Below are 15779 nucleotides of genomic sequence, written 5' to 3'. Positions count from 1 at the left end.
GATTTGATAAGATGTTGAATAAACCTGATGTGGTAATAATCTGGAAGCAGATGCCTGACAGTGTAGGATGACTGGATTTATTAGAGCAGTGCCAGTAGCTTTTAGATTTTAAGGAAGTCTGTCCAATATTACAAGTACAAAGAAGCAGGGGTGGAGTTTCTAGGTGCTTGATAGAGTGAAAAAGTGACTAGGTGAGTGGAATTGGGGGCCAAGTCCTCACATTTCAAGGAAAGAGATGGAAGGGGAATGTTTCTGGAGTTTGCTAATAGCTACTGGAGGACTGAATCTCTTTCATACACTTCTCCTGCCTTCCATCTTCATTTGGGCAGAAGCTAAAAATCTGCCCAGGTGGCTGTGTTACTGCTAATTGCTTCATATTTTTAATGGGGCCTCATAATTTTAATTGCATTTGGATATTTTATATTCACTCGGTCTCCACATGGGCACTGTTGGAGACAATAATACAGAAAATTATAATGACATTGGTGATACCACTCACTTGGCCCAGGGCTCTTTGCTGCTCTGGGTTAGAGAACAGGCAGAAAGTAATGCAGAAGGTCAAGAGGAGTCTCAGTTTATCCTCAGCTTGATGGTCTCCCATCCTACCCAAGAACCAGGTTGCCACTGAGTCTGGCAGCATTAGCTCTTTGCCAGTCCCAGGATTCACGCTGGATAGTGGAAGGCCTGGTTTTCAAGCTCCAGGCCAGGTTTCCAGTGGATGCATCTCTCTCTCTGGCTCTAGACAACTGGAAAGAGGCCCCATGCCCATGTGCCCTTTATAAGTAGTCCTTTGGACTCCTACTTAAACATGGTCCTCTCCTACTTAAATATGTCATCAGCCACCAAGGCAGTAGTACTTAGGGATATGCCCGTCTTTGCCCCACCTAATCCTGTCCTTTATTGGAATCCAGCCTCAGTGGAGGAGGAAGAGAATTCCTCCATAAAAGTACACTTTTTATTTCCGTAATTAAAGTGTGATCATATAAATAACACATGCTTTTTATTTGAATTTGAATAACACATGGAAATATAAAGAGAAAAATAGAAGACACCTGAAATCTCATTACCTTGAGATAACAGTTTGGTGACCATCCTTTCAAGAACCCCTTTATGCATTCAGACACACATGTGTATAGTTTTACATGAATGGGATGATATTACACATACTGTGTGTGTGTCTGTGTGTGTGTGTGTGTATTTTAAAATCATGAATTTTTTCTTTCTTCCTATCTCTTCTTCCTAAATGAACACTTATCTCCCTATTTCTGTCCTACATATGTTACTATCTGCTGTGTACCCTTCTATATTTTTCTCCATACTCAATTACTGTCATACAGAGATATGTGTATGTCTGTGTATCTATGCTTATATAATATACATATACTTTATAAGCAAATAGATTTTTTCTTGGTTTTGAAATGGGATATACTTCAATCCATACTTTTATCACCTTGCTTTTCTTATTTAGTAATACCTTATGTTCACACTTCCAAGTTACCTAGTATAACTCTATCCCATATCAACATTTCATTGCATAACATGGTAGAATTCCCCTATTAATATACATATGCTTGGTTTCCAGTCTGGACCACTGTGAGCAGTGCTGCAATAAATATCCCATTCCTTTCAAATAGGTTCTTTTATTTCTCTAGGATTGCTATCTAAGAGCCAGAATTGCTGGTTTAAAGAGTATTTGCATTTTAAATATTCATATATGTAGCCAGATTGCCTTCCAAAAAGGCTTGAACAGGGATGCCTGGGCGACTCAGTCAGTTAAGCATTGACTCTGAATTTTGGCTCAGGTCATAATCTCACAGTTCGTGAGTTCAAGCCCTGCAGTGGGTTCCACGCTGTGAATGTAGAGCCTGTTTGAGATTCTCTGTCTCCCTCTCTCTGCCCCTCCCCAGCTCTCTTTCTCTCTCATAGTAAATAAATAAACTTAAAACAACAACAACAAAAAGCTTTAAACGCTTCAAAGTTTCACGAGCATAATTTATTTTCCTCCTTTCTTTTCTTCCACGTTTTAGGCAGAAATAGGGAATTATATCTCATTGTTGTTTTCATTTATAGTTTTCTGGCTTTTAGTGAATTTGAGCACCTATTCCTAAGGCTGGCTATTTGACAAACCTAACTATTTGTGACATTTGCCCATTTGTCCATGATATTATCTTTTTCTAATCAATTGGTAAGAGTTCTTTGTATATTACAGAGGTCGTGGTAGAGAAAACACTTATCCCTCACTTCTGATGTTTCCATCTAGCAGGGGCAGCCATTAATGTTCTGTCAGCTCTTGAACTCTTCATTCACTTCCTTTCTGTGGTAGAGAGATTGAATCTGGTGAGTTTGGGAGGAGAGGTTGGAATGTAGTTAAGCCTATATCCTTTTTTTGTGTTTTCTTGTGGTGAGAGGTCTACTAAGAGCATATGTTCTTGATTGCACTCCACTGTCTTTTAATTGGTGAGTTTAACCTATTTACATTTATTTCAATGACTGTATAAATTATGACTTGTTTCTTCTAATGTATTTCAAATTTACCATTTATTGTACTTTCTTTTTTTCTCTTTCCCTACTTTCCTTTTTTTTTTTAAAGAAATAGCCTTTTATTTTTTTATTTTTTTTAATTTTTTTTTTCAACGTTTATTTATTTTTGGGACAGAGAGAGACAGAGCATGAATGGGGGAGGGGCAGAGAGAGAGGGAGACACAGAATCGGAAACAGGCTCCAGGCTCTGAGCCATCAGCCCAGAGCCTGACGTGGGGCTCGAACTCACGGACCGCGAGATCGTGACCTGGTTGAAGTCGGACGCTTAACCGACTGCGCCACCCAGGCGCCCCAAGAAATAGCCTTTTAAAAAAATATTTATTTTTGAGAGAAAGAGAGAGAGCACGAGTGGGGAGGGGCAGAGAGAGAGGGGGACACAGAATCCAAAGCAGGTTCCAGGCTCTGAACTGTCAGCACAGAGCCCTATGCGGGGCTCAAATTCACAAACCACAAGATTGTGACATGAACTGAAGTCAGCCGCTAAACTGACTGAGCCACCCAGGTGCCGCTGTCCTTCCCTGCTTTTCAATGGATGAATCAAATATTTTTCCTGATGGTTTAAACATTGTACATTCTATTTTTAGTCTTATATTTGTTACTTGTGCTTATGTTTACTTACCTCTATTGATTACTTTTTTTATTTTTTAAATTTTTAATGTTTTTATTTATTTTTGACAGAGAGAGACAAGATATGAGTGGGGTAGGGACACAGAGAGAGAGAGAGACACAGAATCTGAAACAGGCTCCAGACTCTGAGCTGTCAGCACAGAGCCCAACGTGGGGCTTGAACTCATGAACTGCAAGATCATGACCTGAGCCAAAGCCCCACACTTAAGCAACTGAGCCACCCAGGCACCCCACCTCTATTGATTTCTTATTTTACTTACCCCTTATTGATTTTAATATTGTACCAGAGGTAGAGAAACCAAGTATGAAAATGAAATAAAAAGCATATAGATTTGGGGGCACCTGGGTGGCTCAGTGGGTTAAGCATCTGACTTCAGCTCAGGTCATGATCTCACAGTCTGTGAGTTCGAGCCCCGCGTTGGGCTCTGTGCTGACTGCTCAGAGCCTGGAGCCTGCTTTGGATTCTGTGTCTCCTTCTCTCTCTGCCCCTCCCCTGCTCATGCTCTGTCTCTCTCTGTCTCAAAAATAAATAAAAACATTAAAAAAGTGTTTAAAAAAAAGCATATAGATTTGAAAGGAAGAAGTGAAATTCCCTCTATTTTCCAGATGACATGATCTTGTATAAATAAAATTCTACGGAATGCGCTGAAAACTTTTAGAGCTAACAAACAAGTTCAGCAAGGTTGCGAGGATTAATATGCCAAAAGAAAATTATATTCCTAAACACTATGAGTGAACAATCCAAAAATAAAAAAAAAATTCATTTGGGGTACCTAAGTGGCTCAGTTGGTTAAGCATCTGACTCTTGATTTTGGTCAGGTCATGTTGTCACAGTTCCTGAGTTCAAGCCCTGCACTGAGCTTTGCACTGACAATGTGGAGCCTGCTTGGGTCTCTCCCCCCCCCCCCCCCCCGTCTCTGTATCTCTCTGTCTCTCTCAAAATAAATAAACTTAAAAAAATACAAACAGTTTCATTCATAATAGTATCAAAAAGAAGTATACCATCATCTGTATATTCCCCCTTGAATGATACAAATACTTAGTGTACTCTCATATCCCTTAATCTTACCCCATGCACCATCTCCACCATGCTGATAGTGTGTAAAATTTAGTTATGAATTATATAAGTATACATGCTTATCTTTTCTTCTCTTTATTGAGATACAGTTTTCATATAGTCAAATGCACAGATCTGTCTATAACTAATTTGGACAAATGTATATAATATATAAAAAACATCACCCAATTCAAGATAAAGGACATTTCCAGAACCCCATAAGGTTCCTTCATGCCCCCTTTTAGTCAATTCCTTCTATCAGAGCCAACTGTTATTCTGAGTTCTATCACCATAGATTAGTTTGCCTCTTCTAGAACTTTTTATTAAAAGAATCATGTAATATATACCTTTTGGGTTTTGCTTTTTTCACTCAACCTGATATTTTTTGAAAGTCATTCATGTTATTGCATTTATTTGTAGTTGTTTTCTTTTTATTGCTAGTTGTTATTCAATTGTATGAACATACCAAAACTTGCTTATCTATTCTTCCATTGGTGGATATTTGTGTTTTCTTTTTCAATTTGGGTATACTATGAATAAAACATTCTCATATAAGTTTTTTGTGTACATGAATAGAATTACTGGATCATAATTGCTCCAAGGGTGTGTTGAAACTTCTCCACTGGACACTTGAACTTCTACAAAAGTCATCTCATCCATGGTGATTGTCATTATCCATCTTCTTTATGGGGGAGACAGTAGAAAACTCATATTGCACCATGTTTATAATGACACTGCTTCTGATTTGACACTTTTATCTATTTAGGGTCTTGATCACACACCAGATGTCTAGTAAACAACTCCAGGCTTCCACAGACCTATTCATCAGACCGTTCAGGTGGCACATGATTGTGATTGTGGGATCAGTCATTGCAATTTGTGTAAGTATATTTCTTTCCACTTGTCTCTCTCTATCCATAGAGCTTGAACCAATTGCTTCCATCCAGGAGAAGGAGGCTGAAGGAGGCTCTCCATTTCATCATTCCATTTTCCTGTTTCTAATCCAGAAACAGAAGTGTCCAAGAGGGGGGCGCCTGGGTGGCGCAGTCGGTTAAGCGTCCGACTTCAGCCAGGTCACGATCTCGCGGTCTGTGAGTTCAAGCCCCGCGTCAGGCTCTGGGCTGATGGCTCAGAGCCTGGAGCCTGTTTCCGATTCTGTGTCTCCCTCTCTCTGCCCCTCCCCTGTTCATGCTCTGTCTCTCTCTGTCTGAAAAATAAATAAACGTTGAAAAAAAAAAATTTAAAAAAAAAAAAAAAAGAAGTGTCCAAGAGGGACAAGCTCTTAGAAAAAGAATGAGCAAATTATAGCAGGTAGGGGTAACTGTAAGGGAGTCCAAAACACTAGCCTGAAAAACTGAGGGGAAGAAGGAAACCTGAGCTCTCCATGCTTTCTTTCCCCCAAGGTGCTATATTTCTGCTCCAGCCCACCTGGCTCCTTTCTAGATCTTAAAATTGAGATAGCCCCCATACCTGTCTCTAAGGATGCCCTGCTGTCCCTCTCTACCTCTGCATATATGTAAGAGTTTCCTTTTCCCCTTGGTTCCACTAAGAAAAAAAAAAAAGTTGAACTATTCAAAAAGAAGCTCTATCAGGAATAGGGGTGCCTGGGTAGCTCAGTTGGTTAAGCGTCCAACTCAGCTCAGGTCATGATCTCATGGTTTGTGAGTTCAAACCCCACATTGGGCTCTGTGCTGACAGCTCAGAGCCTGGAGCCTGCTTCGGATTCTATGTCTCTCCCTTTCTCTTTCTCTCTCTGCCCCTCCCTGCTGTTGTTCTGTCTCTCTCTCTCAAAAATAAGTAAACATTAAAAAATTTTAACAAAAGAAAACATTTAAAAAATTTAAGGGAAAAAATAAAAGAAACCTTAAAGATAGAAATCTATGTATGTACAAAGGACAAATCATTTATGTTAAGCTAAATAGCAGTTGTCTTCAAACTGAGTTGCTTCTATAGCTCCGTTTTCTGGGCGTTAGTTCAAACTTTTTGCCATTTAGCCTGAGATAAGTTTATTTTTGTTGTTGCTCTGACTAGTTCTGGTGAAACTGAGAATCTTTTCTTGAACATATTTTCTTGCTTTGAGTTCTTTATCAGAGAACAGGAAATGAGAATTTAGTAGAAAAGTGCTATCTCAAGATAGAGTATGTATCTTAGGGATATGATCCTAGCAGAGGAAAAGATTACTTCAAGAGATGGCATTTCCTGATACCAATATAGAGTGATAAGCCCTTGGGAATTATGGAGGAAGGCAGTCAAGAAAGGTGGCAGCTGGACAAGAGCAGGGAAATGTTGGGAAATTGGTTTCATACAGGGAAATCAGGCAAGTAAGTAAATGCATTCAGGATGATGAGAAACTAGTTTCCATTATTGAAGGACTTACAAATACGGAAAGGGAAGACTGGAATAGACCCTGAGGTGTTGGACTGGAATTGAAGCTATAAAGGGAAATATTTCATAACGTTAAAAGGATCGATTCAGCAATCCGTCAAGAGGACATAACAGACCTGTTTATGCATCTAATAACAGAGTTTCAAAATATATGGAGCAAAAACTTACAGGACTTCAAATAAAAAATGACAAATTCACAATTAGAGATTTCAATATCCCTTCATCTATAATTGACAGTATAAATTGACAGAAAATAGTTTAACATACAGAAGATGTGAACAACAGTACCAACTGACTTGACCCAATTATGTCATTTATAGAACACTCCACACAACACAGAAGAATACACATGCTTTTCAAGTGCTTAAAATTGTGTTCTCAGATCACATTGAAAATACATTAGAAATCAATAATGGAAAGATTTTGAGAAAACTCCCAAATATTTGGAGACTAGGCAACATCTAAATAGTTCATGGGTCAAAGGAAAATCTTAAAGGAAATTGTAAAGTATTTTGAACAAATGGAAAATGAAAACAGACCTATTAATTTTTGTAGGATACTCACAGGGAAATTTATAGCACTAAATGCCTTTGTCAGAAAAGAAGTAAGATCTCAGACAAATTCTTAGAAATATACAAACTACCAAAACTGAAACAGGAAGAACTAGATCATCTGAACAGAGCCATAACCAGCAAAGAAATTGAATTAGTAATCAAAAATCTCCCAACAGGGGTGCCTGTGGCTCAGACGATTGAGCGTCTAACTCCAGCTGAGGTCCTGATCTCAGGATTTTTGAGTTGGAGCCCTGCCTCAGGCTGTCTGCTGTCAGCACAGAGCCTGCTTTGAATCCTCTGTCTCCCTCTGTCTCTGCTCCTCCCCGCTCTCAAAAATGAATAAACATTAAAAAAAAAAAACTCCCAACAAACAAAAGTCCAAGGCCAGATGGCTTCCCAAGGGAATTCTACCAGACATTTAAAGAAGAATTAATACTTCTCAAACTGTTCCAAAAATAGAAATGGAAGGAAAACTTCCAAACTCATTTTATGAAGCCAGCATTACCTTGATTCCAAAACCAGACAAAGACCCTACTAAAAGGAAAATTACTGAAAGGTCAATATCCCTGATGACCTAGATGCAAAAATCCTCAACAAGAAACTAGCAAATCAAATCAAGAGTACATTAAAAGAATTATTCACCATGATCAAGTGGGAATTTATTCCTGGGCTGCAGGGGTGGTTCAATATTCGCAAGTCAATCAATGTGATACACAACATTAATAAAAGGAAAGATATATATGTTAACTAGCTTGGATTTAAATAAAATTTGAAAAAAAATAAATAAAAAAGAAGGATAAGAACCATATGATCCTCTCAATAGATGCAGAAAAAGCATTGGACAAAATACAGCAACCATTCTTGATAAAAACCCTCCAGAAAGTAGGGATAGATATACATACCTCAACATCATAAAGGCCATATACGAAAGACCCACAGCTAATATTATCCTCAATGGGGAAAAACTGAGAGCTTTGACTCTGCAATCAGACAACAAAAAGAAATAAAAGGCATCCAGATCAGCAAGGAAGAAATCAAACTTTTGCTATTTGCAGACAACATGATACTCTATGTAGAAAACTTAAAAGACTCCACCAAAATATTGCTAGAACTAATATACAAATTAAGCAATGTTTCAGGATATAAAATCAATGTACAAAAATCTGTTGCATTTCTGTTTACTGATAATGAAGCAGCAGAAAAAGAAATCAAGGAATCAGTCTCATTTACAACTGCACCAAAAACCATAAGGTAAAAAGGAATAAACCTAACCAAAGAGGTAAAAATATCTGTACTCTGAAAACTATAGAACACTTATGAAAGAAATTGAAGAAGACACAAAAAAATGGAAAAACATTCCGTGCTCATGGATTGGAAGAACAAACATTGTTGAAATGTCTATACTACCCAAAGCAATCTACACATTTAATTCAACCCAATCAAAATACTGCCAGCATTTTTCACAGAGCTAGAATAAACAATCCTAAAATTTTTATGGAACCACAAAAGATCCCGAATAGTCAAAGCAATCCTGAAAAAGAAAAGCAAAGCTGGAGGCATCATGATTCTGGACTACAAAGCAAGTCATCAAGACTACTAGCACAAAAACAGACACAGGGATCAATAGAACAAAATAGAAAACCCAGAATGGACCTACAACTATATGGTCAACTAATCTTTGACAAAGTAGGAAAGGATATCCAACAGAAAAAAGAAAGTCTCTTCAACAAATGGTGTTGGGAAAACTGGACAGCAACATGCAAAAGAATGAAACTGGACCACTTTCTTATACCATACCCCAAAATAAATTCAAAGTGGATGAAAGACCTACATGTGAGACAGGAAACTATCAAAATCCTAGAGAACACAAGCAGCCACCTCTTTGACATGGGCCATAGCAACTTCTTACTAGACACATTGCCGGAGGTAAGGGAAACAAAAGCAAAATTTGTGACGTCATCAAGATAAAATCTTCTGCACAATGAAGGAAACAATCAACAAAACTAAAAGGCAGCCTACAGAATGAGAAAAGATATTTGCAAATGACATATCTGATAAAGGATTAGTATACAAAATCTATAAAGGATTTATCAAACAACACCCCCAAAAAAACAAATAATCTAGTTAAGAACTGGGCAGAAGACATGAATAGACATTTTTCCAAAGAAGAAATCCAGATGGCTGACAGATACATGAAAAGATGCTCAACGCCACTCATCATCAGGGAAACACAAATCAAAACCATGATGAGATACCACCTCATACCTGTCAGAATGGCTAAAATTAACAACACAAGAAACAAGTGTTGGCAAGGATGCAGAGAAAGGGGAACGCTCTTGCACTGTTGGTAGGGATGCAAACTGGTGCAGCCACTCTGGAAAACAGTATGGAGGTTCCTCAAAAAACTAAAAAGAGAACTACCCTACAATTCAGCAATTGCACTACTAGATATTTACCCTAAGGATACAAAAATACAGATTCGATGGGTTACATCACCCTAATGTTTATAGCAGCATTATCAATGATAGCCAAACTATGAAGAGAGCCAAATGTCCACTGACCAATGAATGGATAAAGATGGGTGTGTGTGTGTGTGTGTGTGTGTGTGTGTGTATAAATATAAATATATATATATATATATATATATATATATATATATATATATATATAATGGAATGTTACTCAGCCATCAAAAGGAATGAAATCTTCCATTTGCAATGATGCAGATGGAGCTAGAGTGTGTTATGCTAAAATGAAATAATTCAGGCAGAGAAAGATAAATATACGATTTCACTCATGTTGAATTTAAGAAACAAAACAGATGAACACATGGGAAGGGGGGAAAAAAGAAAGAGGGGGAAATGAACCATAAGAGACTCTTAAAGATAGAGAACAAACTGAGGGTTGATGAAGGGAGGTGGGTGGGGGATTGGGCTAAATGGATTGTGGATGTTAAGGAAGGCACTTGTGTTAAACACTGGGTGTTATATGTAAGTGATCAATCACTAAATTCTACTCTTCTACTCCTGAAAACAATATTACACTACATGTTAACTAACTAGAATTTAAATAAAAATTTGAAAAAAGAAAGAAAAAAAATATACCAAATCAATGAACTCAGTATCCACCTGAGTTCTGAGAAACTGATAAAGAAGAACCAATTAAGTCCTATGTAAGCAGAAAAATATATATATCAAAGCAGAAATGAATAAAATAGAAAACAGAAAGACAATATAGAAAATAAATTGAGGGGCACCTGGTTGGCTCAATTGGTTAAGTGTCCAACTCTTGATTTTGGCTCAGGTCATGATCTCACGGTTCATGGGATCATGCGCACGTTGGGCTCTGGGCTGACAGCAAGGAGCCTTCTTGGAATTCTCTCTCTCCCTCTCTCTCTGCCCTTAGCCTGCCTCTCTCTCTCTCTCTCTCTCTCTCTCTCTCTCTCTCTCTCTCTCTTTCTCTCAATTTCTTTCTCAGAAGAAAAGAAGAAAAAATTGAAAGCTGGTTCTATGAGAACATCAATAAAACTTAAGCCTGAAGTGCAACTAATCAGGAAAAAAGAGTAAAGACAAAAATTTTCAATATTAGGAATGCAAGAGGTATGTCAGTAAATATTCTGCAGATACTAAATAGATGAATATATTTAAGCAAGTAAATTTGATAACTTTGATGGTGACAAACTCCTTAAAAGTTTGTCAAATTCCTTAAAAGATACAAACAACAAAAGATGACTCAGAAAGAAATATATAACCTGAATAGCCTCATATCAATTATAGAAATTGAATTTGCAGTTAAAAAAAACCTTCCTAGGAGAACCATCATTGTCAAGTGGATTTTATCCCAAGTGTACGAAGCTGACTCAATATTCAAACATCACTAAATATAATTATCCCAAGTGTACGAAGCTGACTCAATATTCAAACATCACTAAATATAATTCACCATGTTAATGGCCTAAGGGAAAAATACATGACCATCTCAATAGATGCAGAAAAAGTATTTGATGAAATTCAACATCTATTCATGATTAAAAGTCTTAGCAAAGCAGGAATAAAAGAGAATTTACTTAACCTGAGAAAGGGAATCTACTTAATCATACGTAATGGTTAAAGACTGAATGCTTTTCAGAAAGATCAGGAATATGGCATGGATATCTACTTCCAGCACTCCTCTTTAACGTTGTACTGGAAATCTGAGCCAGTGCAATAAGGCAGTGGGAGAAAATGGTATGCAGATTGGAAAGGAAGTCTCTGTCTAAAAAGTTTTTTTTTGGGAGGCTGGTGACTCAGTTGGTTAAGCGTCCAACTTCGGCTCAGGTCATAATCCCATTGGTCTGTGAGTTCAGGCCCCATGTAGGGCTCTGTGCTGACAGCTCAGAGCCTAGAGCTTGCTTCAGATTCTGTGTCTCCCTTTCTGTCTGTGCCTCTCCCCCGCTTGTGCTCTGTCTCTCAAAAATGAATAAACATTAAAAAAATTTTTTGAAAAACCAAATCAATTATATTTCTATAGATGAACAATTGGAATCAAAAAATTTAAAAATACCATTTCCAATAGCACCACCCAAAAAAGAGAAAAATACTTAGGTATAAATGTAATAAAATATGTGCAAGATCTGTTCATCACAAAACACTGATGAAATAAATCAAAGAAGACCTAAATAAATTAAGAGATATACCATGTTAATGGAATAGAGAATCAATATCATTGATATGTCACTTACATGGGCAGGGGCAGGGGGATGTCATTTAAGAAGAAAACCTTAAGAAGAAAATAGTAAATCAAAAGGTGAATTTAGGACAGTTAAATGATATAAAACCAAAATATAAAAATCAACTGTATTTCTATATACTAGCAATAAACAAATGGAAAGCTTTATGGGTGGTGGCTTTTCAATGTAGGGTGATTGGAGAACCTGTATGTTAGTACCATTAGGTCTTTCCTCTCAGGTCAGATTCCTCAGAGAAATTTTCCAGGATTCTGCTTTGACGTTGGTAGCCTGTGCTTAGCTGTCAGTCTTCTAGGAGGGGAGTCTGGGAAGAAGGCTGGGGGTGAGGTTTGGGAAGGGAGGAGAAGAGCTAAGCATTCAGCATATAATCATTCTACTCCCTGGGAAGGGCTCCCCACACATTGGTTTCCATGGTCCTTGGCTTCATCATCTGGAAAGTTCCTCCTTATCCATTATCCACCTTGGTCACATCTGAAGTGGACACTGAAGAGGTAATATTGAGTGTAGCAAAGGACTGTCAATTATCTGTTAAACACCTTTCTCTAAAAACAGAACCTCTAAACCAGGACTTTTTTGTCTTTCTGGAGAGTTGGTTTACTAGCATGCTACTTCAGAAATCCCTGAATTTCAGGGAAGATGAATCCTTACCCAAGCCTAAGCCCTCCAGGCTGAATTGTAATTGGTCTCAACCAATCATGATAATGTCATTCTCCTAGCTCTGGTGGTCAACTGACACTTGACAGTGAAATATAAAGCCAGAGTCTTCTGGGTGGGGCTTTTGGAAAATGTTTTCTTTCCTAATTTAAAGGGGAAAATCCAAGCACAGTTTGCTATTTCCCATTTTATTTGCTGACACATGGACATAAGCACTGGATATACAGCCATCTTGCACCATGGAACAGCAAGTCAACATAATAAGGACAGCATATGGAGGCTGGATCCTTGATGACATTGTTGGAGCCACTAACCAGCCTTTCATGCCCTATTCCTGGACATCTCATTTTGTGAGAAAAATAAGACCATCATTCTTAAGCCACTGTGCTTTGGCTTTTCTGTAACCATTCCTAGCTCATATAACCAGTGTAGTTGAGCATCTTTTTCTGATGTTTATTTTCTTTTACAGTTCCCCTTTTGTAATATGCCTGTTCATGTATTTTCCCCATTTTCCCACTGTACTATTTATTGTCTTCATTTTGACTGTGGTCATTCTTCCTATATTCTGGGTATTAGTCCTTTATCTTTTATACATATTGTAAATATCATATTTCATCAATTCCAAGATGTGCATTTTTTTCACATTTGAATATCTCTGAAATTGAGATGTCATATAAATTATGGTATTTCATATTGCAGTCAGCAGGGGGCAGAGTTGGCATTGCTGTTGCCATAACCTGAGGCATATTTGCCAAGAAGCCAATGAGGCTCAAAGTTCAGATTGTAGGGGTGTCTGGCTGGCTCAGTCAGTAGAGCATACAACTCTTGATCCCAGGGTCCTGAGTTCAAGCTGAACATTGAGCATGGAGCCTAGTTAAAAAAAAAAAAAAAAAGTTCAGACTCTAACTAGCTTGGATCTCTACCAACGCCATGGGAGGGGCACTAGCAGTGTCATGTGGTTCTGTAAACTTTATAGTAGTAAAATATTTTAACCTCAATCTGTTAAGGTCATGTATCTTTCTATTACAACTTCCTCTATGTCAGGTGATGTGAGAGTGGTCACGGGCATTTTTTTTTAAGCCTGTTAAGAGAAATTGGAGTTGAGGAACATTTAGTTTTGATGTGATGTGGCTTCCAGACATTCTTGTGTATAGCTAAGTTGTAGTTAGTTGTCTCAGTATAGGAATGGCTTCCAGGAATACTCCTCCCCCACCCTGTGCCAACCCAGCATCACCACACAAAGAAACAGCCAGAGGCCCTACCATGATACTAGTGCTTCCTATGACACCCAGCACCAGAAAGAAGTATGTGGGTAGTGGAGAAGAAACAAAATTTGAAACGGCCTTTTCTTTCTTATTGCAAGATGGCTGACACACCTCCAGACACTGAATCCACATCTTAGGTGGAAATAAAATAGGGGCAGTCCCAGCTTTATTGGTCCTTTTTGTTTGGTGAGTGACAGCTGTCTCAGGTATCTGTTATCAGACCTCTCCTTGTATCTTAATAGCCAGAGCTGAGAAACTCTCAAAAAGATTGAGAAGGTGTAGAATGTGATGTCATGACTGGCTCAGACCAATAATAATATTCTACATGATAATATTGTATCACATTTGGCTATACAAAAATGGAATATGGATGGACAACCAACGGTGTCTGTTACAAACACCCTCCCCAAGTCTAGACCTAGGGAAACCTGCCTGCAGGACAGCCCAGATCTGCACAAGAGACACACTTATACAGGATCACTGTCTCACATACACAGGCCCTGAGAGTTTAGAATGAAGGAAGAAAGAGAACAAGGAAGAATGGCCTCCAAAGCCAACAGGACTCCCAGACTATCACAGCACTAGACCCATACCCACCAAAGTTAGAAAATGGTAGCAAATTCCCACCCCTCTGAGCAGTTAATCCAGGAAACAATGTTCCCAGAGCCCAATATAATCCAGTCTCTGGTTTTGCCAAAGAAACAAGCTGAGCTTCAGAGGTAGCCAAAGGCAAGTCAATAGGCAAGGAAGAGAAAAGCTTCTTGGTTTCAGGATCACCATTTAGTCTACAGTGGTTGTCTGAAGTCCACAGCCTATGAACTTAAATTTTATTGGGACATTTCCCCCACTAAGGGTGATTGTGTCCTGTGCATACTATAGCAGTAGGAAAAATCCACCTCTGTGTGCTTCCTCCTCTTCCAGAGAATGGGGTGTGGGACATCCCCTTCTTTTTGAAAATTGTGGATGTGTGCAGTAGGGAAAACTTCATCAGATCTTACTTAAAGGGCCCATCTTCCCCACATCATGTATGTTTGAAACATCTCAATTTCCTGTTCCCTTTTAGGTTCCATGGTCCTGATATCCAATTGCTGTATAAAGTGTGGGTTCTGTAAATGACACAACCTTGAGAAATATATCTGTCTATCAGTGTGTTGGCATCTTTCATGCTTTGCCCAAAGGCTGTGACCACAGCTTCTTGCACAGCCATTGCTTTGCCCCAAGAAACATGCCTCCCGAGGGCAGTTTCCCTGTTAGCCCCATGTTGGTTTCCCTCTCAACAGGTTCCTGAACAAAATCTGGTGACTCCAAGGCTTTTGTCTCATTTTAGAAATATTCTCCCATTCTTCTCTACTAACTCAAAGCTGGGTAATGAGCCCAGCAGGGAAAGGGGAGAAGACTTTATGTCCAGATTCCATCATAGGCAGGAGTAGTCAATGAAATATAAAAAAAAAGTTGTTGGGTGGTACTTCTAAAGCTATCTTGATGCCCTGATTTTCCTCCTTTGTGTTGCCCAAAAATGAATGTGATGACTGGAGCTCCAGTAGCCTTATTGGGACCATGAGAGAAATGCAAAGAGAGACCTTGGTCTGACATCCTTAAGACCAAAGCTACCAATTGTCTACTTTCAGATACTCATTGAGAGAAAATTAAATTTTCTTGGCTTATGCCAATGAAATTAATATCTGTTACCACCAGCCAAAAGCAAGTCCTTACTAACACATTTGCCTTATTTCTGCTTTTGAATTTTCCAGTATGTGAATAACTTGTTATTTTAATGTCAGCAAAAATATTTGTGTGTCACATCTTTCTTTGTAGAGGAGGGTTTGTTTCTGGTAATATACTTCTTTCCTTCATTCTCTAGTCATTTTGGAAAGCTTCAACTATGCTTTTAATATTTTTTTTTAAATTTAATGCTTATTTTTGAGAGAGAGAGAGAGAGAGAGAGAGAGAGAGAGAGAGAGAGAGAGAAG

The 15779-nt window shown here is 38.4% G+C and overlaps 1 protein-coding gene across 9 annotated transcripts in view; it reads left to right on the top strand.

The window, feature by feature from the left end:
* The window catches only part of LOC101098422 (NXPE family member 3-like), a 67680-nt gene that overhangs the window by 39030 nt on the left and 12871 nt on the right, over window positions 1-15779 (top strand). For 5 of the 9 annotated variants that reach the window (XM_045048328.1, XM_023246661.2, XM_045048327.1 and 2 more), the window contains 2 exons: window positions 4802-4886; window positions 4992-5106. In XM_045048328.1, coding sequence (XP_044904263.1) covers window positions 4802-4886; window positions 4992-5106 — 200 coding nt within the window. The remainder of the gene's footprint in view (window positions 1-4801; window positions 4887-4991; window positions 5107-15779) is intronic. The other 4 variants (XM_045048326.1, XM_045048325.1, XM_023246659.2 and 1 more) reach the window with 1 other exon arrangement.

This window comes from Felis catus, chromosome E3, assembly GCF_018350175.1.
Source record: "Felis catus isolate Fca126 chromosome E3, F.catus_Fca126_mat1.0, whole genome shotgun sequence".
Classification (NCBI taxonomy): domain Eukaryota; kingdom Metazoa; phylum Chordata; class Mammalia; order Carnivora; family Felidae; genus Felis; species Felis catus.
This window is presented reverse-complemented; position numbering and strand designations above follow the sequence as displayed.